The sequence below is a fragment of the Neofelis nebulosa genome, chromosome 11 (genome assembly GCF_028018385.1).
Source record: "Neofelis nebulosa isolate mNeoNeb1 chromosome 11, mNeoNeb1.pri, whole genome shotgun sequence".
NCBI lineage: Eukaryota > Metazoa > Chordata > Mammalia > Carnivora > Felidae > Neofelis > Neofelis nebulosa.
The window spans coordinates 85,966,692-85,990,584 of NC_080792.1; the positions used below are offsets into that span (position 1 = coordinate 85,966,692).

Below are 23,893 nucleotides of genomic sequence, written 5' to 3' on the forward strand. Positions count from 1 at the left end.
CCAAGCATGCTCCACACTGTCAGTGCAGAGCCCAACATGGGGCTTAATCTCACGAACCTTGAGATTGCGACCTGAACCGAAATCAAGAGTTGAACACTTAACCAGCTGAGGCATCCAGGTACCCCAAGTGTACCACTCTTGATTCCAGCTCAAGTCATCTCATGGTGCAGATTGAGCCCCGAATCAGAGTCGGCACCGAGTGTGGAGCCTACTTAAGATTCTCTCTCTCCCTCTGTCCCTCCCCTGCTTACACGTGTTCTCTTGCTCTCCCCCAAAAAACACACAAAAAAACAAAAAAAAAAAAACCCCTACAACATCCAATTATATCAGTAAACCTAAGAATTTACTCTATGTTTTTCATGGAGTATAGAAAATTACTACACTGAACTTCATTAATGTTGCTATTTCCACTTTAAGGACCAGAAAAAGTACAACGCATTTTTGCCACCCACAATTGGTGCACCTGAGTTTGAACGCCAGTGGAAAGTAATAAAGGTAGGCCTTGAGCCAGTTTCCACCAGTTTCCAGTGTTACTAGGATAGTCTGTTATCCTGGTAGAGTGGAGTCCATACCAGCTTAGATTAAAAAATAAATTGAAAGGAGAAAGCAGGTCACAGGCCAAAGTATAATTTGTGAAAGAAAACTGAATGGCTTTAGGTCCACTTAACCAAAACACAGAAACTTTAATTGGATCAGAATTACACCTGTCAAGGACCTGGACCATACATACACTCTTCTTTACAGCACCCATTCCTTCTGAGGGGTAATTTAATAAGCCTATCTGGTAAGTGTTCCAGGTGTACACAGACTGGCTGTAGGGATATCCCAAGCATGGTCACATCAGCATCAATGTCCGAGTATGCTCAGATTTCTGGCTTGGTGCCACTTTCCCCACCACTCTCTTATATCCCAGGACAGTCTCATGGCCAGCAAATAACTCCCCTCCCCACCCCCACCAAACCCTGGAAAACCTGGAGTGCCTTTTTACAGCTCCTCCTTTTCGGCCCCCTTCTTCTGGAAAGCAGTCAAGATGTTTAAGCTCTTCTGGAGCTCTTCCTTCTTCCCATCACTCATCTTGTTCTTCTCAATCAGCTTGGTGATCCGGCTCATTTCTGACACTGGAAAGTCCTCACCTTGGTCTAAGACTTTCCCCATGATCTTCAGATACTGCTCGGCCCACTTCTTCTCAGTCTCTTTCACATTTGCGAGATTGTCCTGTCCCTGCTTCAAGAGGGCCTGGCGGGCCTCCACACCTGAGGCCCTGATGAACTCCCCGGCAAGGGCATCATATACAGGCAGGCAACCAGGCATACCTAGGTAGACTCCTTGACCCTTTAGCCAGCGCTGGATAGCTCCAACCTTAACTGCCCCACTATACAGGACTGGGTTCTCAAAGTCCCCATCACGGAAGAGGTAGAAGACTGGGTAGTTCTCTTTGTCCAGCTTGTATTTCTCACTCAGCTCCATATTCAGCTTATCACCATAATCTGTGAACAGAAACCAGATATGAGGAGCAAGACCATGAGGAATACAGGGCAGGAAACTGCTATGAGGCCCATCTGAGTTGACAGCAAGAAGGATCCTGGTTGTGTTTAAATTCCTCCTTGGCTACTTCTAGCCATATGGCATTAATCAAGTCATTTAGCCTCTCTGAATTTCACTTTCCTCACCTGAAATATGGGAATCCTTCTGAATACTTATTCGATGCCCACTACGTGCCATGTCCTGTTCTAAGTGCTACAGATCTGGTTGTGGCTAAGAGTAACAAGCTCTGTGATCGCAAAGAGCTTATGTTCTCTTTTTTTTTTTTTTTTTCAACGTTTTTTATTTATTTTTGCGACAGAGAGAGACAGAGCATGAACGGGGGAGGGTCAGAGAGAGAGGGAGACACAGAATCGGAAACAGGCTCCAGGCTCCGAGCCATCAGCCCAGAGCCTGACGCGGGGCTCGAACTCACGGACCGCGAGATCGTGACCTGGCTGAAGGCGGACACTTAACCGACTGCGCCACCCAGGCGCCCCGAGCTTATGTTCTCTTAAGAGAGATGATAAACGTGATCAGGGCCATGATAAAATGGGATGATGTGAAAGTAGGTAAGAAGACCTACTTTGGGTGGTCTTGGAAGGCCTTTCTGTGGACATGATATGAGCTGAAGGACCAAAGTTTCAAGGAGGCAGACACATGATGATCCAGGAAAAACGTCTCAGGTAGGAAGTGCTGCAGCTGCAAAGCTCTGAGGCAGGAATGAGCTGGGTATACTGAAGGATTGCAAAGGCCATTCTGGCTGGAGCTTAGTCCAAAAGGGGAACGTGTAGTAGATAACAGACAGAGTCCCCAACACATGAGAGGTTCTGGGAAGACCCAACGAAGGGAAAGGTGCACTTAACCTGACAGAGTGTGCAATACGTGGTAGCTGTTAGTATTTGCTATGTCCTTCCTAACAGGCAGTGGCAGTCCCAAAGGCTGATGCCTAAAAGAAATGGTCAAGGCTGCTTATTACTGGGCAGTAGTATAGGAAGTATAGGGTTCCAGTCCTTGTTCTATCACTTCAAACTCTACAGTCTTGAGCAAGGTACTCAAAGCATGAAGAATAGGAGTCACGGTACTTTTGTCATAGAGTCGTCACAAGGATAAGATACACATAAAGCACTTAGTGGCCTGGCACACAGTAAATGTTTGATAAATGTCAGCTGCTATTCTTCTCTTGGTAAAAGCCCCAAAGGAGTGGAACTGCAGCTGAGTCAGAATTGACACTTGTTGGGATGAGCACTGGGTGTTGTATGGAAACCAATCTGACAGGAAAAAAAAAGAAAAAAAAGAAAAAAAAAGAATTGACTGACTGCCCTGGAAAAGTGTGCTAACAATCTCTACCTAGGACCAGACTCTCAAGCTTACTAGGGAACAGAGGCATCCCACCTGGAAGGAAGTGGAGAGAGGGAAGAACCCTCCACACTTGGGAATAGATACTTAGGTGGAGTTCCCTGAGCTTCAGTTTTCCTCAAGTATAAAAACAGGAAATGTGTCTCATTTTTTAGACAGGGTTCAAGTGAAGATTAAAAATGCACTGTCTGGGGGCACTTGGGTGGCTTAGTCGGTTGGGCATCCGACTTCAGCTCAGGTCATGATCTCAAGGTTTGTGGGTTCAAGCCCCGTGTCAGCCTCTGTGCCGACAGCTTAGAGCCTGGAGCCCGCTTCGGATTCTGTGTCTCCTTCTCTTTCTGCCCCTACCCCACTTGCACGCGCTCACTCTCTCAAAAATAAACATTAAAAAAATATATTTTTTAATGCATTGTCTGTGCACACCTTTACAAACTGTAAACCACTACATGCTGGCAACTATTAGTCACTGTGGTTGGGAGCTGTCCTTGATTTAGCGGTAGCTCTGATGGATTTCAGCTAAGGCCAAAACTCAATAGTTCTGGTAAAAAAAGAACTGAAAAGAAGATGGAAGAAGTTACTATGCAGACCCTAGGAAGACTGGTACCCCCCCTGACCACAGTCCCCTGCAAGGAGAACTCCAAGTTCTCAGATGCAATTTAATGTCAGTGTGGGGTGGAGGGTGAAGGATGAGGGATTCTCTAACCTTGGGCACCTGCAAGGATGAACTGAGGTTCTGTGGTATCAGAATCTGTTCAAGCTAAGCCTGCCATGGGCACCAGATTCTTGAGGGCCATGACCCCACTTACACTCATGTGTGGCTCAGACAGAAAAGTGTTAGATATTCCACCTACGTGGAGGGAAGTAATTCCCAGCTTCCTCCCCTTCTGCCCTCCACAGTCATGCTGAACTTGTCCATACCTGAGATCCCCACTTCCGCCACCAAGAGATCATCGCTGGAGGCCGAGTTTTCAGCCAGACGCTTGAACTCATCCTGCTTCTCACCATAGGGGTACTGGGTGTCGAACTTCACCAAGACGAACTTGCTTTTGGGAATGACCTGAGGGCATAGAGAGCTGAGCAAGTTCGGGATTCCAGGGACCTTTGGGACTAATACCCTTTCTCAAGGGACCTCTGTTTAAGAAACAAAGTGGAAACCAAGCCTGCAAGGGAGACCAGGACTTGCACACTTATATTCATTCATTCATTCATTCACCCACCCAATTGATTGATTTATTCACCCACCCATTGATTCATTTAACAATTTACTGGTTTTGGGTACCCCACTAGGTACTGGTTCACAGTAATCAAAGACATATACAACCCAGCTTAGAATAAACAAAGGTGTACAGGTGCCTGGGTGGCTCAGTCGGTTAAGTGTCTGACTCTTGATTTCCGTTCAGGTCATGATCTCACAGTCTGTGAGACTGAGCCCCACTTTGGGCTCTGCACTGTGGGACTCTCTCCCTTCCACTCTCTCTGCCCCTCCCCCCTCAAAATAAATAAACGTTAAAAAAAAGGAATAAACAAAGCTGTAGATGTATTAAGGCCTTCTCTTCCAGTGGCCTTTTTGGTAAGGTTAAGGAAACCCTTAGAAAACACTATGTGGGTCCCTGTCATGCCCATCATCCCAAACAGCCTTTTTCAGTAAACAATGAACCAGAAATCTGATAAAAACCAACAACCATCTGTAAAGGGCTTGGCACCACAGAGGTGCTTCAGCTAGGGAGCTCTGAGTCTGAACTCTGCAATGTCAGGGCTCACAGGAAGTTGCTGAGAGGCCAGGCTTAGGACAATGTCCCCTCCCTAGATCACAGTTCCCTTTGGCTAGATCACTAGGTCCTAAACTGTCAGGGTCAAGATCTTTAATTGTGGTAAAATTCCCATCACACAAAACCCATCATTTTAAAGTGTACAATTTAGTGGGATTCAGTCCACTAACAACAGTGTGCTAGTATCTATTCCAGAACATTTTCATCACCTGAAAAGAATCACATACCCACATATTTGAAGCAGTCATTTCCCATCCCTCCTTCCCTGTAAGACACAGCAACCACTTATCTGCCTTTTTTCCTCTATGATGTCCACTCTGATGGAATCATACAACATGTAGCCTTGTGTGCCTGGCTTCTTTCACTCAGCATGTTTTCAAGGTTCATCCATGTAGCATCGATTGGTATTTCATTCCTTTTTGTGGGCAAATAATATTCCATCGTATGGATGTGCCACATTTTATTTATTCATCAGGTGATGGACATTGGGTTGTTTCCACCTTTTGGCTATTTGTGAATAGTGGTGTTATAAACATTCATGTACAAATGTGTATTGAATGCCTGTTTTCATTTCTTTTGGGTATATACCTAGGGGTGGAAATGATGGTCATATATAGTAATTCTACGTTTAAGTTTTAGAGGACTCCTCAAAATCTTTCGATGGTTTCTCCCAATGCACAGATTTTATCTAACAAACTGCCTTCTCCAACTTTTTTCCAATCAAAGTGATCACTTCAGGTCTTTTTCATCACAGGCTATTGCTGTCATAAGTAAGTCAAGCTGGCATCATTCCAAATTTTATTAGTCCTTATTCCTCTTTGTGTGTTGATACCCATTTGGTTTTAGCTTTTAAAAAATATTTAACACTGCCCAGGGACCCAAGGAAAGGAGGGAGAAGCTATTAGAACAGCTCATCTTTTAAGTGGTCACTGACCCCCAAAATGTGAGCTCTGAGGGCCTAAAAGCAGCGAAGCCTTAAAATATAAATCAGATCACATCCCTCTGGCCCAACTGGCCTTATTTCAGTTCAACACAACAAACTAATTCCCACTTAGGGCCTTTTTAGGTGCTGTCTCCGCTAGCTGGAATACCCTTTCCCCAATTCCTTCCAGGATGTCTATCATTCAAAGCTCAGTTCAGACGTCCCCCCTAATGGAGAGGCCTCCTCTGCTCATACCATCTAGCACCGCTTCATTTTCCCCATACTACCATAAATGGACACAACTAGAGAAGGCTACGGTAGCAGATGCTACATATGTCCGGGGGAAAAATATTTAAAAAGCATGGCACAGGATCCCTACCTTCAAGGGGCCTACATTTGTATTATGGAATAATATTAATAAGTGTACAGTGGTCTAACACTGAAACATAATTGAAAGGTCTCCATCTTTTACCATTTTTAGCCATAGGCACAATGGTTTTGAATGGCATACATTTGCACAGTGTATTTTTTTCCTTTTCATTAGTCATGCTGTATCTCTTAATTGCTTTAGAAATCTGTGTCCTTTCTTCATCCTTGAAGAACTGACTCCACCATACCCTATATTTAGGCAACTTGGTTCTTTAAGGTACAGAAGAATTCATCATTCATTCATTCACTGAATAAAAAGGTACCAAGGGCCTATCATGTGATAGTGAACACAGCAGTAAAAAAAGCATGGTTTCTTATCTCTAATGATGGTGAAGGGCAAGAAACAAAAGAACACACTGGAAACTGCTGAAAGACAAAGCACAGAACAAGGCCCTTGGATGTATTAGCAGGAAGCGCCTCTTCTGTTCAGTGATGGAAGAGAGATCTAGAAAGGGACTGGAGAACACATTTGTTCATTCATTCAACAATTATCTTCCATGTGACAGGTAACCTGCTAGGTTGTACAGATGATCCGTGAAAAACCAGACAATGCAGTTCTTCATAAACATATAACATTCTGGTGCAGGAGATGACAAAATAGCTGGGGGGGGGGGGGGGCTGGAAATCGATGATGAGAGCCCTACAGAGAAATCAAACTAACATGACTGGCACTTTGGATGGGGGGAGGGGAACTCAAGGCAGGACTCTGAGAAGGTAATATTTAACCTAAGCCTGAATGATGAGAAGCAACCAACCTTTCAAAGATTGGGCAAAGAATGTTCTGGTCAGAAGAAACTGCCAGGGCAAAGGGCCTACATCAGTAATGGCCTAGGAATATTCAAAGGACAGAAGGCATGTATGGCTGGAAGCAGAGGGGACAAAAAGGAGAATGGTTAGGAGATGAGAGTAGAGGCTAAAGACGGAGACCAGCCAGAAGACTTCTGTAATGACAGCTGAGACCAGGGTGGTAGCAATAAAGACAGAGAGGCACCGACTGATTAAGACATACTGTTAACTTCACAGCGCAAAATTTCCCTCTGAGTCACACTTGGTCTGTGATATTATCCCATTCCCACATTTGGGGAGTGGGGTATAACTGCCAATAAAGAACCCCAAAAGCTTGAGGTGCTGTGGGGTATGCCTTACAATCAACCAGCCATACCTACACTTTTAAGTTCTTGAATAAGCCACAGGTGCCAAATCCAGGACAAGGAACTCTTTTGAGAATAGAAAGAGTTCAACCACTTGCGACACATTTAGAACTCTACAAAAGTAGAAACCAAAAATGGTTTCCCTTCCCAGCAACGGGTACAAATTAAGAAAGTAAAATGAATGGCTTCTCTCTTAATGCTTAGTATGCCCGTCTCGTAGGTGAAGTTGAAAGGTGCCAGTGTGTGAAGATGGGTGCAAGAGGGAGTTGGGAATACATTCAGCCTCCAACATCCATTTACCCAGGCTAATCCTTCCACATCTTGACCCTATTTTACTCACTATGTCTCCAGGCCCAAGATATTCCCTAGAGTTCCCTTATTCTTCTTTTTTCCTTAATTTTAAAAAATGTTTTATCTTTGAGAGACAGAGTACGGGTGGGGAGAGGGAGACACAGACCCTGAAGCAGGCTCCAGGCTCTGAGCTGGAAGCACGAGTGGGGCTGGAACTGGTGAACCATGGGATCATGACCTGAGCTTAACTGACTGAGCCACTCAGGCGGCCCCAGAGTTCCCTTATTCTTAACGCTTGCGCTCTTCAAGACACAGGACATCCGGACACTGTTTGCATACTGCAAAACAGGCTGCACGCCACACCAAGAGAGGAGGGGCACAGAAATGCCAGGTAACACGCGGAGTTTTCAACCACCGCCCCCCCACCCCCCGCCCCGACAGCCCAGAGACGAGTGGCGTCCGCCTCGCACCGCCCTCCCGGCCTCCCACTTGGGTCTCGAGGATTGGATCTCGCCCGGCACCGCCCTCTCCCCCTAGGTGAGGGGAAGGGGCAGAATGTTCCCGTGACTGCATCTCCTTAGCTCTTTTGCAAAAGAGGAAGTACAAACACTGCAAAGGCAAGGGTGTGCGGGGACCCTGGACCCCATGGTCGTGATACGGCCCCGGCCCAGAGTCCACCATCCCTTTACGTTGGTGGATCGTCGCTACAGACCACCCTCCGCCAGCCCTGTCTCCTTCCCCACGGAGGTGCGCTCCATTACTAGCTGAGGCTGCACCTGCGCGCGATTCCTACGCCCCCGTTACCTTGTAGAAAGTGATTGTATCCAGGGGGAGGGCGCCCTTGGTGTGCAGGCCGCTACCGCCATGCGGGGCGGAAAGGAGCAGGAGGAACAGGAGAAGAGGAAACAGTGGGGAGAGAGAAGCGGCGCGGGGCAGGCCTGCAGCCATAACGCCGAATTCTGGCAGTAGGAGCTGGGAAGGCTGTAGTGGAGAAAACGCGGAGTCGGGAGTCACGTGACTTGCAGGGCCGGCTCGGAAGCGCGCACGTGGACAGCCCGAGAGGCTCCAGCCGGCCTAGGGTGAGAGGGAGGGGCCACGTGAGGGGCGGGGAGATGGGGCTGCCGCGCGCGCGCGCGCGCACTCGGCGAAGCTCGAGCAGGCCGAGGGCGAGGGGGCGGGGCCGCGTGCGACGGGCCGAGGGGACCGTGGAGAGCGTGGGTGGTGGAAAAAGAGGCTGCCGCGCACGCGTACTCGGCGAGGCTCGCAGCCAGCCAGCCAGCCTTTTTCCCGTCGTCCTTGGCGTGAGGGGAGGCACGAAGCGCGTGCCTAGCGTCTTGCTGCAGCTCGTAGTTCTCTCTCTTTATTCTTCTTCGAAGATGAGGAGGCCGGCCATCGTTTCTTCCCGATTGTGGCGCGTTGGGCAGTCAGTTGGGACCCGCCAGTACTATAGGTTGGTATGTCAGTTTGTGCTACCACCCTCAGGCGGTTGGTCATGCTCTGCCACCTCCCTCAACCAGGACCCGAGTAGGCCAAGCAGACGTGGCTGTGCGTCAGCATGGCCGTTGGAGCCACTCCTGAGCCCTGCCCACGTGCCTACTCTGGTGACCGCCTGCCTCAGCGGCGAGGCCCAGGCTCCTATAAAAATAGGCTTTACTGAAAGTTGAGTACTGCCCAGCTATGCATATCCCAGCCTCCTGAGAATTAACAAACAAACAAAAACAAGTCCTAATGATCCTATTCAATAGATACTTGTTCAGGGCATGGTTTACACCAGCTTCTGGTTTGGGTTGTGGGAATACAAAATAGAGATGAACGAGACGGCTCTGGTCTGAAGGAATTCACAGTGTTGGGGAGGAGGAGACCGAGCAATAGTTACATAACCGTTACCTTGTTCACTTAGTCCTGCGCAGGAATGTCGGGGTAAGTTGCGGACAGGAAATGTCTTTTGAACTGGATCGTGAAAGAAGAGTAGGCCTTTACAAGGCAGACACCAAAGGATATTTCTAGAAAGAGGAAAAACATGAATCTGTAAAGGTAAACTGGCCAATGTTGCAAAGGGCCTCATCAAACTAAAGGGTTTGGTGCTACGGCAAGTGTTAACCAGGAGAGTGAAGTCAGATTTGCTGTCATTTAGGAGTGAAGGAAATGGTCGGGAAGGGAGGAGGTTGAAGGCAGAGAGACTAGTAAGGGTCATTTGCAATAGTGGAGGTGGGATAGGTTAAGGTTCAGAAATAGGACAAAATTAGAAGAAAGGTTGGAATTCACAAGACTTGGTGAACAAATGGATGTGAAATGAGAATAAATTACATAATGCGTTGTGGGGGACTTAGCACCATGTTAACCATTGTATATGTTCAATAAATGTATATGTATAAAATGGTCATCAAAAATCATAGGATCCAATCATAGGCAACCAGTTTGCATAGAAATTTTGAAAGAAAGTCGAATGTGTGTGTGGGGTGTTTGGGCGAGGTTTGGAAAAATTTATTTTGAATTTGCCCTAGTAAGTTAAAATGAGCTACATAGGGGCACCTGGTGTCTCAGTTGGTTAAACGTTCGACTTTTTTTTCTTTAAGTTTATATTGAGGGAGGGAGAAAGTGCGAGTGGGGGAGGGGCAGAGAAAATCCCAAGCAGGCTCCGTGCCATCAGGACAGAGCCCACTGTGGGGCTAGAACTCAGAAACCATGATATTAACACCTAAGCCTAAAATGAGAGTCCATGCTCAACCGACTGAGCCATCCAGGCGCCCCAAGTATCTGACTCTTGATTTTGGCTCAGGTCATGATCTTATTTATGGTGGTGAGATAGACCCCCATGGAACCTGCTTACGATTCTCTCTCTCCTTCTAACCTCAGTCCCCACCCCCCCTTGCACAAGGACATGTGTGCTTGCTTTCTTTCAAAAAAAATATGAGCTACATAGACAAATTATTGAAGAGGAGGGGTAAATTATGAGCTGGTTAAAGAAGGCTTCATGTAGGAAGTGGGAACAGTTAAGCCGTGGAAGAAAGAACACTTTTTTTAGAATTTATTTATTTTGAGAGAAAGAACAAGTGGGGGAGGGGCAGAGAGAGGGAGAGAGAATCCCAGGCAGGCTCCATGCTGAGCATGGAGCTTGATTCTGGGCTCAGTCTCAAAATTGTGAGATCATGACCTGAGCTGAAATCAAGAGTTGGATGCTTAAACTGACTGAGCCACCCAGATACCCTGGGAGAAAGAACATTTTAGGTGGAGAACAAATGAAACAGAAGTGGGAACAATTCATGACAGTTTGGGGAGACTGAAAACCATCTTGGTTGGAGGGAGTTCTCAAAACACTACTTAGTAAGACAGTTTTTTTTTTTGTTTTTTTTTTGTTTTTTTTTTAAATTTTTTTTTTCAACGTTTTTTATTTATTTTTGGGACAGAGAGAGACAGAGCATGAACGGGGGAGGGGCAGAGAGAGAGGGAGACACAGAATCGGAAACAGGCTCCAGGCTCCGAGCCATCAGCCCAGAGCCTGACGCGGGGCTCAAACTCACGGACTGCGAGATCGTGACCTGGCTGAAGTCGGATGCTTAACCGACTGGGCCACCCAGGCGCCCCAGTAAGACAGTTTTAAGCCCAGGTAGGGGAGAGTCTTGCAAATCAAACTTAAGAATTTTCTGTTTTGGGGCACGTGGGTGGCTCGGTCGGTTAAGCATCCAACTTCGGCTCAGGTCATGATCTCACGGTCCGTGGGTTCGAGCCCCGCATCGGGCTCTGTGCTGACAGCTCAGAGTCTGGAGCCTGTTTCAGATTCTGTGTATCCTTCTCTCTGTGACTCTCCCCCGTTCATGCTCTGTCTCTCTCTGTCTCAAAAATAAACGTTAAAAAAAAAATTAAAAAAAAAAAAAAAGAATTTTCTGTTTTGTCCTGTACTCAATAAGGAGCCGTTAAGAGTTTTTTTATAACCCTTTATAAGACATTTAGACTTTTTAAATTATTCACTTCTGAATATGTAAAAGCTTTGGGTACACCTAGTTAGTATGACTAATCAGGAATGACTTTATAGTCATAGTTTTGAAGTAGGTTTTGGAAAAAGTGACGGAAGAGGATTGGTTGGAGAGGGAAGTATCAGTCCTTTGCTATGAATTGTAATAATTCCATGCAATGTAATAATTGTCTCAATGCTTCCTTTTAGTACCCTGGTCCCAATTATTTTAAAATTTGATTATATTCTTAGCTTCAGGACCCTGACAACAAACTACACAAATAAGCCAGGTATAACTGTCCATATTTGGGAAGTTATAAAATCCCACAGTTGAAACTGATATGGAAAATCAAGAGGCTCACCCTGGGTATTGTATAGAGGTAGGGAGGAAGAGACAAGTCATGTTAAATGAGTGTGCCCTCATTAACTCATGTTAAATGAGTGTCATGTGACTCAGTGTAGCACCTGGAGTAAGGAAAAAAGTACCATCTGCTAAAGGCAACTAATAAATATCAATCTTTTTTCTACATCATCAAGCCAGAGTCCCCAGTCTCATTGATTTCTTTGCTATTCCTTATATACACAGGCATATTCCTGCCTCAGGGCCTTTGTACTAGCTTTCTCCCTCTAAAACACTTTTCTTTAAGATATTCATATGGCTGAGTCCTTAACTTCCCTAAGTCTTGGCTCAAACTTCCTAAGATCTACCCTGACCATCCTTTAAGAAATTGCTCCTTCCTCCTTTCTTTGCTCCTTTCCTCCTTGCTCCATGCTCCTCCTTGCTTTCTATCTCCCTTCTGTCTTTTTTCTCCATAGCACTTTTTAGCTTACTAATATACAATATAATTTGCTTATTTTTCTTATCTGCTTCCCATGAGGGCTGGATTTGTCTTTATGTTTTTGACTGTTTAGGTTAGCTACTACAGCCCCCTGTCTGGCATAGGTGGGCGCTCAGTAAAAAATTGTTCAGTGAATAAATCAATCAATGAGAGAGAAACTATTCCATGGTTATCTCTCAAAATTCCATTGGCCTTTACTACATTCTTTCCTTAGACCTCATACTGTTCTTCAGAGATATGCCATTCCTTAGAGCTAATTGTTCTGCTCTTGTGAATTTTTGTTGGTGTTAACACTAGTTCCTTTGACATAGATGAACACTATAATTGTCTAGTGAACACAAAGCAGATTTCATCTGTTAAAAATTGTTATTGAAGGAATGATTTTCTTCAAGCCCTGTCCTCCTTTAAGAATTCTTTCAATATTGGGGCACCTGGATGGCTCAGTTGGTTAAGCATCCATCTTCAGCTCAGGTCATGATCTCGTGGTCCATGAGTTCAAGCCCTGCATCAGGCTCTATGTGGACAGCTCAGAGCCTGGAGCCTGTTTCAGATTCTGTGTCTCTCTCTCTGCCCCTCCCCTGCTCATGCCCTGTCTCCCTGTCTCTGAGAAATGAATAAACCTTAAAAAATATTTTTTTTGATAGGAATGATGGAAGACTTCTTAAGAATGATCAGAAAAATTATGTATTCTGTCCTAGATTTTATCCAAGGTATAGAGAAGAGATAATCCACAAAGCAGGTTTGCAGGGGCAATATTAATAATTTTAAAAGTTGGTTCATTAGCATGGATAAGTCCCCCCCTTTTTACCTAACAGTTACACGTATAATACCCATTTACAGCTAAAGTCTGTAATAGTCTGTTTTTTCAGGTTGCAAAGAGGAGGTGTGCTGAGATCTCCTTAGCCATTATGGACTTACTCTAACAATACACATGGAATTCAGGAAGATAGTTCATGGAACTATCTGAACAGGCATACAGTCCTTTAGATCACCAACATTAGAATGTAGAACAGCCTCAAGGAACTGAAACCTGGACACTTCCAATTGCTTGAGACTCAATGGTAACTCCTGTTGTCCCAGGCATCTTGTATTACTCTAGAATGGACCATCTTGCTACTCCTCTCTTCTCTGTGGGCATCTTACATTTGATAGGCTCAGCCTGTCACCATTCAATATGGAGCACCCCATTGGGCAATTTCACACCACACCATTTCCTAGGCATCTGACTGGACTTCCCCTTGCTCAAGGACTAATCATTTGGGGCTAGAGTAGGGAATTCTGTGGCTCAGACATGGGAGATATATGAAGACAGAACTGCTTGTACTCACATCATGAGATGAGGTCTGTGGGCATAGCAGGTATCAAGGTCTGATGGAGTTTTCCACCAAACACCATCTCTCCTTCACCACATTTCCATAAACAATCGTTGGGTGGCAAATCAGTTATTCTTTTCGGTACATTGCTTCTTGTGGGTTTTTTTTTATTGTTTTTATTTTTTATTTTATTTTCTATTTTTTTTAAATATGAAATTTGTTGTCAGATTGGTTTCCATACAACACCCAGTGCTCATCCCAACAGGTGCCCTCCTCAATACCCATCACCCCCCCTACCCTCCCTCCCACCCCCCATCAACCCTCAATTTGTTCTCAGTTTTTAAGAGTCTCTTATGTTTTGGCTCCCTCCCTCTCTAACCTCTTTTTTTTTTTCTTCCCCTCCCCCATGGTCTTCTGTTAAGTTTCTCAGGATCCACATAAGATGCAAACATATGGTATCTGTCCTTCTCTGTATGACATATTTCACTTAGCATAACACTTTCCAGTTCCATCCACGTTGCTACAAAAGGCCATATTTCATTCTTTCTCATTGCCACGTAGTATTCCATTGTGTATATAAACCACAATTTCTTTATCCATTCATCAGTAAAAAAAAAATTTTTTAAGAAGAATTCTTTCAATATTTAGGAGCATCCAACTTTGGCTCAGGTCATGATCTCGTGGTTCATGAGTTTGAGCCCCGTGTTGGGCTCTGCGCTGGCAGTCGGAGCCTGCTTGGGATTCACTCTGTCCCTCCCTCTCTGTACTTCCCCCTACTTTCACTGTCTCTCTCAAAATAATACATTTTTAAAAAATATGTTAAAAAAATATTTTTAAAAGGAATTATTTAAATATTAAAAAAAAGAATTCTTTCAGTATTAAACAACTGTTTACAGCTTTCATGTGCCATACACTCTCTTGAGGATCAGGGTTACACTGGTGAACAAGATAGATGTGCTCCCTACAGACCTAGTTGGGGAGACCAACATTAAATAATCACACAAATAAATATATAATTACAAATTGTGATAACTCTAGAAAGAAAAGTTGAGGGCCTAAGAGAAAATATGATGGGGGATCAATTGGGATTGGAGTTCGTGGAAAACCTCTACAATCAAGTACATGTGAGCTAAGACCTAAAGGATGGAAAAAAAAAAAAAAAGACCTAAAGGATGGATAGGATTCAGCTGTCAAGGAACTTAAACTTGTGTGATAAGAAAGACCATAAATAATTATGAATAAATATGAAACTGCAGATTGTGTGTTAGGAAACATTTTAGGAAAAGAAAACAGCATGTGCAAAGGTTCTAGGGTGAGAAAGAACTTAAAATATTTGAGAACTAAAAGAATTCTACTCTGGAACCTATCCCATAGTAACAAAATCAGCAGAGAAGGAGGTGATACATACAGAGGTTAGGAATGTTTATTGCAGCATTGTTTGCAGAAGCGAAGAAGAAGAAGAAGGAGGAGGAGAGGGAGGGGGAGGAGGAGGAGGAGGAAGAAGAAGAAGAAAACAACTTGCATGTCTATGACAGGAAGTGTTGAATAAATGATCTTTTATAAGTAGGCTCCATGCCCAACGTGGGGCCTGAACCCAAGACCCCAAGATCCAGAGTCGCATGCTCTACTGACTGAGTCAGCTAGGAGCCCCTGGGTAAATGATCTTATGTAGAATATTACACAGCTATCAGAATGAGTTAGAACTATTTCTTTGAGATACTAGATGAGAAAAGAAATGTATACAGAAATATATCATCCCATTTTTAAAACCGTACAACCATAACAACAGCCCCTATACATATATATATATATATACACGTATATATATATATATACACACACACACACACACACACGTATGTATGTATTTGGGTATGGTTTTGTTTCTTTTGTTTTTGCACAAAGTAATCTTATTTGCAGCAAATAAGGAGATCATGGAAATAGCTTTCAAAGCTGTGACTTCCTAAGACAGGGTAAATGGGTACCTTTTTTTTTTTTTCTTTTCCTGATTTAGAAAGTATTTGCAATTTATTTATTTTATTTTTTATTTTTTAAAATTTACATCCAAATTAGCATATAGTGAAACAGTCATTTCAGGAGTAGATTCTTTAATGCCCCTTACCCATTTAGCCCATCCCCCCTCCCACAACCCCTCCAATAACCCTCAGTTTGTTCTCCATATTTGAGTCTCTTCTGTTTTGTCCCCCTCCCTGTTTTTATATTATTTTTGTTTCCCCTCCCTCATGTTCATCTGTTTTGTCTCTTAAAGTCCTCCTATGAATGAAGTCATATGATTTTTGTCTTTCTCTGACTAATTTCACTTAGCATAATACCCTCCAGTTCCATTTACAGAGTTGCAAATGGCAAGATTTCATTCTTTTTGAGAGACGAGTAACACTCCATTTTGTGTGTGTGTGTGTGTGTGTGTGTGTGTGTGTGTGTCTGTCCCATCTTTATCCATTCATCCATCGATGGACGTTTGGGCTCTTTCCATACTTTGGCTATTGTTGATAGTGTTGCTGTAAACATGGGGGTGCATGCACACCTGTATCTCATGGATAAATGCCTAGTAGTGCAATTGCTGGGTGGTAGGGTAGTTCTAGTTTTAGTTTTTTGAGGAACCTCCATACTGTTTTCCAGAGTGGCTGCACCAGTTTGCATTCCCATAAATGGGTACCTTTTGTTTAGGGTTAGGATGTATGTATGTATATTTTGTTTGGTTGGTTTTTTTGTTTATTATTTATTTATTTGGTTTTTATTTTTTTTTAGTAATCTACACTCAACACGGGGCTTGAACTCATGAACCCAAGATCAAGAGTCACATACTCTTCCAACTGAGCCAGCCAGGCACCCCAGGATGAATAAATAGGGAAACCTTATCATAATTTGTAGAGGTGGGCATAAAATGGTGCATACACCTTAATGAAAAATGCCTGTACATATATTGTATGTTATGTAAATAAGGCTGAGGCACCTTTTTGGGCAGAGATTTTAGTACTATAATGAGGTAAAGGCAAATGTGGGTCACTCCATAGTCCATCGGGTTTAGCTCAAATGATGTGGGTGTTTTGGACTGGTGAGACGTCTTATCAGGGCAGTTGCTGTCACCTGAGGGGTGGTTTTGGATTTCATTTGCCTTTCCTTGGTGCATGCTTCCAGTGACCCAAAGAGCTGCTGCCTCCCTTTTCCCTGTTTGGATATATTTTAACAAGTATAGAGAAAAATGTAGAGAAATATTTTAGGCTTTTAGCATTTGTTATAGTCCCAATGGAATGGAAAGAAAATAAGACAAAAGGAAAAAAATTACTATGGAATAATGTTAAGAAAAACGTAGAATATAAAATACTAGCTGTAGAATTACTACTAACATGTAGAAATTGAATATAGGGACAAGGACTTAAAGTAACATGAATAAATAAAACATTGTTATGAGTATATGATGAGATTGTAGGAAACTTTATTTTGGATTTCTATTATTTTAATACTGTTTTTTCAATGAAGTAACATTAAAAAAATCATAGAGATTTTAACATCCATGGATCACATCATTTCAAAAAAGATGTTCTTTTGTCCCACTTTGAATTCATGTTATTTTGTTTTATGTACTCCTGTAAGCCACCTGAAATGTTCTCTGTGTCAAAGTGGGATATAAATAAGTAAATAAAGGTATCCTAGCTCTTGCCAGTTGCTTCCCCTTTTTAATCTTTCCTGCACACTGCCAACGTGTTATTACTTAACAATATTAGCGTGTAAAATAAGAATGATAATAATACTTCATAGGATTAGGAGTGGATAAAATTAGTACATGTAAAGCATTTACAATGGTACCTGCTATAAGGTATATATTTACTTAAAGAGTAGCTATTAATAGTTATTATATCATATTTTTTTTCTTGGAAATTTGCTCGATCATGGAAGTTTATAGTGGCATTTCTGTAGGATAAAATCCAAATCCAAGAGCCTGCAAAATCTAGTTCTAAATCAAAGAGTCTAAATAAAAATGCCATTTATAATATCACATGTAGCTACTAAGCTCTTGAAATATGGCTACTCTGAATTGAGATGTTGTTTTGAGAGTAAAATACACACTGAATTTCAAAGTACAAGGTTATGAATGTAAACCATCTCAGTGATTTTTTTTTATATGGATTGCATGTCGAAATTATGAAATTTGGATATTTAAGTTAAGTAAAATTTATTAAAATTAATTTCATCTCCTTTTGTTTTTTTAATGTGGTCTCTAGAAACTTTTAAATCACATATATGACTTATATTTTTATTAGATAGAACCACTCAAGATTTTTAAAGCAAAATGCTTTGCTACCTTTTCATCCTGATCTTTGTCCAGTTGGTGTTTTAGATGCAAGGACAGTATACTTAAATTTATTTCTATTAACTTTTATTAAATAAAACTCATTATTTTAAAGTATTCAGATCTTATTAGATCTTAAATCTGTCATCTATCTCTCACAACTTGAGTACATTCATTTAATAAATACTGAGTGCCTTTTGTAGGCACTCTTTTAGGTATGTGAGATATTGGGGTGAATGAGACAACATCAGTTGCCTGTGCCCAAAGACATAGTCTGCTAGGGTGAAACAGCACAAGTAAACAAGATATTGTGGAATTTGATAAATATTACATCTCTGAGGTAATGACATTTAAGCCGATACTTGAAGGATGAGAAGGAGCCAGTCGTGATTATCTAGGGGAAGAACATTTCAGACAGGGGGAATAGCTATTACAAATGATCTGAATTGGAAAAGTACTAGACATATTGGATGGATACATGTGGCAAACCCTAAGATAGACTCCAATAGTCCCTGCCTTTTGGTATTCAGACTCTCATCTAATCCTTTCTCTTGACTGTTGGCAAAATCTGTGGTCAGTAGACTACAGGAAAGGTGATGGAATGTCACTTCAGTGACTTCATTACAGAAAGTTCTGACTTCCATCTTGCTGGGAGGGCATCTTGCAGAAATCCACATGGCAAAGAACTGAGTGAAGCATTTAGCCAACAACAATTAGTTTGGAATTTAGGCCCTTAGACCAACAACCCTCAAGAAACTGAATTAGACCAACTTTGTAAACTTGAAAACAGATCCTTCCCCATTTGAGCCTTCAGATGAGACCCAGCCCTGGTTGATATCTTGATTACAGCCTTGTGACAGATACTGAAACAGAGGACCCAACTAAGCTATACTTGGACTCCTAACCTACAGAAGCTATGAGATGATAAATGTGTGCTTTAAGCCACTAATTTTGTGGAAATTTGTTATGCAACAGTGAGTAACACACCCACACAACTTGATAAATATGCCCGCTATATTTCCTTTGAAGTTATTGATGAAAGTGTTTTACAGAACTGTGCCAAGTCAGAATGCTGATTCACTCCACTAGAAGTCTTTTTTTTTTTTTTTTTTTTTTAGAGAGAGAGAGAGCATGAATGGGGAAGGAGCAGAGAGGGGGAGGGGAGAGAGAGAATCCCAAGCAGATTCCGTGCTGTCAGCACACAGCCTGATGCAGGGCTCAATCTCCAGAACCTGAGCCAAAATCAAGAGTTGGACACTTAAACCAATTGACCACCCAAGAGACCCTGAAGTCATTTCTAAGTTGATATTGATCAATTAGTTAACACTCCCTGAGGCTTATTTGTGCAACAAATGCCATTAATTATGCTTCCATTTTATCTATATTTCCTTATTTTTGTATCATGAAATTTTTTCATCAAAAGCTTTGTCAAAATCCCATATATACTATGGTAATTGTATCCAAAGGGGATAGGGTGAGTCTGGCATGATTTTTTTTATAAATCCATTCTGTTTTAGTGGTTACTTTAAAAAAAAATTGTTTAAAAAGCACACCTTTTGAATAGTTCATTCTAGAATCTTACTTGGGTTCAGTACTGAGATCTTTTTTTATTTTTTTATTTTTTAAGTTTATTTATTTTGAGAGAGAGAGCAAGCAAGCAGGGGAGGGGCAGAGACAGGGGGAGAGAGAGAATCCCAAACAGGCTCTGTGCTGTTAGAGCCTGATGTGGGGCTCGAGCTCATGAACTGTGAGATCATGACCTGAGCTGAAACCAAGAGTCAGACACTTAACTAACGGAGTCACTCAGGCGCCCCAATGCTGAGATCTTTGACTTAGGGTTTGCAGATTCCACCATCCTTTCTCCTTGTAAAAATTAAAAATTGAGTTATCACCAGTTTTCTACAATTCCTAGCAATTTCCCCATTTTTACTCAAACTCAGATTTCATTCAGTGGTTTATTGGGTTAACCTGAAAATTTCTTTATTCAAGGTTTATTTATTTTTGAGAGAGAGGGAGCACAAGTGGGGAAGGCGCAGAGGTGGGGGGGATAGAGGATCCAAAATAGGCTCTGCATTGACAGCAGCAAGCCTGATGTGGGGCTGGAACTCACAGACTGAAAGATTATGACCTGAGCCGAAGTTGGATGCTCAACCATCTGAGCCACCCAGGCACCCCAGGGTTTTTGTTGTTGTTGTTAATTTAAATTCAAGTTAGCTGGCATATAGTGTAGTATTGGTTTCAAGGGTAGAATTTAGTGATTCATCTTTTACGTATAATACCCAGTGTTCATCCCAACAAGTGCCCTCCTTAATGTCCAACACCCATTTAGCCCATCCCCCACCACCTCATCTCCAGCAATCCTGTTTGTTCTCTGTATTTAAGAATCTCTTATGGCTTGCCTCTGTCTCTGTTTTTTTATCGTACTTTATTTTTCTTTTCCTTTCTGTATGTGCATCTGTTTTGTTTCTTAAATTCCACATATGAGTGAAATCATATGATGCTTGTGTTTCTCTGACTTACCTCGTTTAGCATAATACACTCTAGTTCCCATCCATGTTGTTGCAAATGGCAAGATTTCATTCTTTTTGATTGCTGAATAATATTCCTTTGTGTTTATATAGCACATCTTCTTTATCCATTGATCAGTGGATGTTTGGGCTCTTTTCCATAATTTGGCTATTGTTGATTGTGCTGCTGTAAACATTAGGATGCATGTACCCCTTCGAATCAGCATTTTTGTATCCTTTGGGTAAATACTTAGTAGTGCAATTGCCGAGTTGTGGGATAGTTCTATTTTTATTTATTTTTTTGAGGAATCTTCATACTGTGTTCCAGAGTGGCTGCACCAGTTTGCATTCCCACCAACAGTGCAAAAGGGCTCCCCTTTCTCCACATCCTCACCAATATCTGTTGTTGCATGAGTTGTTAATTTTAGCTATTCTGACAGGTGTGAGGTGGTATCTCATTGTAGTTTTGATTTGTATTTCCCTGAAGATGAGTGACGTTGAGCATCTTTTCATGTGTGTGTTAGCCATCTGGATGTCTTCTTTGGAAACATGTCTATTCATGTCTTCTCATTTCTTCACAGGATTATTTGTTTTTTGGGTGTTGAGTTTGACAAATTCTTTATAAATTTTGGATACTAACACTTTATCCAATATGTCATTTGCAAATATCTTCTTTCATTCCATCTGTTGCCTTTTAGTTTTGTTGATTGTTTCCTTCATTGGGCAGAAGCTTTTTATCTTGATGAGGTCCCAGTAGTTCATTTTTGCTTTTGTTTCCCTTGTCTCAAGAGACACATCTAGTAAGAAGTTTCTGTGGCCAGTTCAAAGCGGTTGCTGCCTGTTTTCTCCTCCAGGATTTTGATGGTTTCCTGTCTTATGTTTAGGTCTTTCATCCATTTTGAATTTATTTTTGTGTATGGTGTAAGAAAGTGGTCCAGTTCCATTCTTCTGCATGTCATTGGCCAGTTTTCCCAGCACCATTTGCTGAAGAGACTGCTTTTTTTTTTTTCCATTTAACCAGCAAGTTTTATCAGAGTCCTGGAGTATAATTTGTTCAAACCAGGAGTGGTGGATTAATTTAGAGTAGTCAGGTGCTCTCTTATAATCTTTATCGTCAGTTCCCTCTTACAATGTTTGTTTTACACTTTTTGTTCTAAATATTTTTCTTTTCAGTAGGAAAGACAGAAACATGTTATCCGTTAATCATTACACAATGAATTTCAGCAATGGGATATTTACTGTGTCCCTCTAAAATTCGCCTATTTACAATTCATCCTTTTAAAGTATACAATTCAGGGGTGTCTGGGTGGCTCAGTCAGTTGAGTGTCCAACTCTTGATTTTGACTCAGGTCTTGATCTCACAGTTTGTGGGTTTGAACCCCATCTCCCCACTGACAGTGCAGAGCCTGCTTGGGATTCTCTCTCTTCCTCTCTCTTTCTCTGCCCCACCCCCACTCATGTGCGCTCTCTCTCTCTCTCTCTCAAAATAAATAAACTTTAAAGTGTACAATTCACTGGGTTTTAGTATATTCATAAAGTGTGCAACCATCACCACTATCTTAATTTTAGAATATTTTTGTCACCCTAAAAAGTCTCGTGCCCATCAGCAGTCGCTTCCCATTTTCTCTCAAATTACCTTCTTAGCCCTAGGCAACTACTAATGTACTTTGTGTCTGTAAATTTGCTTATTTTGGACATTTCATATGAATGGAATCATATAATTTGTGGTCTTTTGTGATTGGCTTCTTTCATTTAGCATAATGTTTTCAAGGTTCATCATGTTGTAGAATGCATCAGTACTTCTTTTAATTGCTGACTAACATTTCATTATATGGATATACTATATTTTATCCATTTACCAGTTGATGGAACATTTGTGTTGTTTCTACCTTTTGTCTTTTATGAATAATACCATTATGAATATTTGTGTCCAAGTTTTTGTGTGGACATATGTTTAATTTCTCTTGGGTGTATACCTAGATGTAGAACTGAGTTTATACCTAGGAGCTGAGTAATATAGTATATGTTTAACCTTTTGAGGAACAGCCAAAGTGGCTGCAGTACTTTACATTCTCTCCAGCAGTGTATAAGGGTTTCTCTTCCTCCACATTTTCATCAACATTTGCTATTCTCTATCTTTTTTATTATAGCTATCCTGGTAGGTGTGAAATAGCATTTCATTGTGATTTTTTTTTTTCAAGTAGGCTTCACTCCCTGCGTGGAGCCCAACAAGACTTGAACTCATGACCCTGAGATCAAGACCTGAGCTGAGATCAGGAGTCAGACGTTTAACCAGCTGAGCCACCCAGGCACCCCAGCATCTCATTGTGATTTTAATTTTTACTTCTTTTTTTTTTTAAGTTCTTTTTAATGTTTATTTATTTTTGAGAGAGAGAGAGACAGAATCTGAAGCAGGTTCCAGGCTCTGAGCTGTCAGCACAGAGTCTGATGTGGGGCTCAAACCCACGAACCATGAGATTGTGACCTGAGTCGAAGTCAGATGCTTACCGACTGAGCCACCCAGGTGCCTCTTAATTTGTATTTCCCTGATGGTTTATGGTGTTAATCGTCTTTTCATGTGATTTTAATCATTTTTTTATTTTGGGGGAGAAATGTCTATTTAAAACCTTTGCCCTTTTTAAAATTGGGTTGTATTTTTATTATTGAATTGTAGGAGTTGTTTTTTATATTCTCAGTGTAAGTCCCTTATCAGATACGTGCTTTATAAATATTTTTTTTCCCCTGTGGATTGTCTTTTCCCTTTCTTGATGGTATCCTTTGAAGCACAAACATTTTAAAACAATTTTAATAAAGACCAAAAGACCAATTTATTATTTCTTTTGTTGCTTATGCATTTGTAGTCATATCTAAGAAGCAATTGCCTAATAAAAGAGCTTCCTCAATGTCACAATAATTTTTTGAAATTATCTTTTCCTGCCTTCTTATTAACCAGGTCTCCGTTAGAATATTGTATGGGTTATGTGAGAACTATGAAGTCAGAATAACTGAATTTGAATATTGGTATTACCACATGATAACTTTGTAACCATTGGGAAGTGACTTCTTTTTTTTTTTTTTTAGGAGATAAAAGTTCATTGAATACACTGCAAGGAAGTGGCAGGCAGGATAGCAAAGCACAGACTATTGTCAACCTTTCTTTTTTTAAGTTTATTTTGTTGGGAGGAGGGGTATAGAAAGAAGGAGAGACTGAATCACAAGCAGGGTCTGCACTGTCAGGGCAAAGCCGAATGTGGGGCTTGATCCCATGAAACTTGAGATGATGACCTAAGCCAAAATCAAGAGTCAGACACACAACTGACTGAGCCACCCAGGCACCCCCAAAGGGAAGTGACTTCTTTAAGCCTCAGTTTCTTCATCTGAAAAATAGGAATATTACTCGGGTGCCTGGCTAGCTCATTTGGTAGAGCTTGTGAGTCTTGATCTTGCTGTTGTAAGTTCAAGCCCCGCATTGGAAGTAGAGCTTACTAAAAAAATTTTTTTTCATGGGACTATTACTTACCTCAAAGG

The 23,893-nt window shown here is 41.8% G+C and overlaps 2 protein-coding genes across 3 annotated transcripts in view; one reads left to right on the forward strand and one right to left on the reverse strand.

Moving 5' to 3' along the window:
• Positions 1–658: 658 nt before the first annotated feature.
• On the reverse strand, positions 659–8,533 carry ERP29 (endoplasmic reticulum protein 29). The gene is made up of 3 exons (XM_058691703.1): positions 8,247–8,533; positions 3,799–3,937; positions 659–1,487 (listed from the first exon to the last, which is right to left on the reverse strand). The coding sequence occupies exons 1-3, from the start codon at positions 8,388–8,390 to the stop codon at positions 985–987; spliced, it is 786 nt and encodes a 261-aa protein (XP_058547686.1). The 5' UTR covers positions 8,391–8,533; the 3' UTR covers positions 659–984.
• Positions 8,534–8,629: 96 nt separating this feature from the next.
• The window catches only part of TMEM116 (transmembrane protein 116), a 170,662-nt gene continuing 155,398 nt past the window's right edge, over positions 8,630–23,893 (forward strand). For both annotated transcript variants that reach the window (XM_058691696.1, XM_058691700.1), the window contains exon 1: positions 8,630–8,892. The gene's annotated coding sequence lies outside the window, so the exon portion shown is untranslated. The remainder of the gene's footprint in view (positions 8,893–23,893) is intronic.

Bases quoted from the DNA above. Each gene is read 5' to 3' on its own strand.
- ERP29 (XM_058691703.1), bottom strand. From the start codon at position 8,390: ATGGCTGCAGGCCTGCCCCGCGCCGCTTCTCTCTCCCCACTGTTTCCT. The intron at 3,938-8,246 runs GTAACGGGGGCG...CTATGCCCTCAG, and splicing joins ATACAATCACTTTCTACAAG to GTCATTCCCAAAAGCAAGTT. The intron at 1,488-3,798 runs GTATGGACAAGT...TTCTGTTCACAG, and splicing joins GGCGGAAGTGGGGATCTCAG to ATTATGGTGATAAGCTGAAT.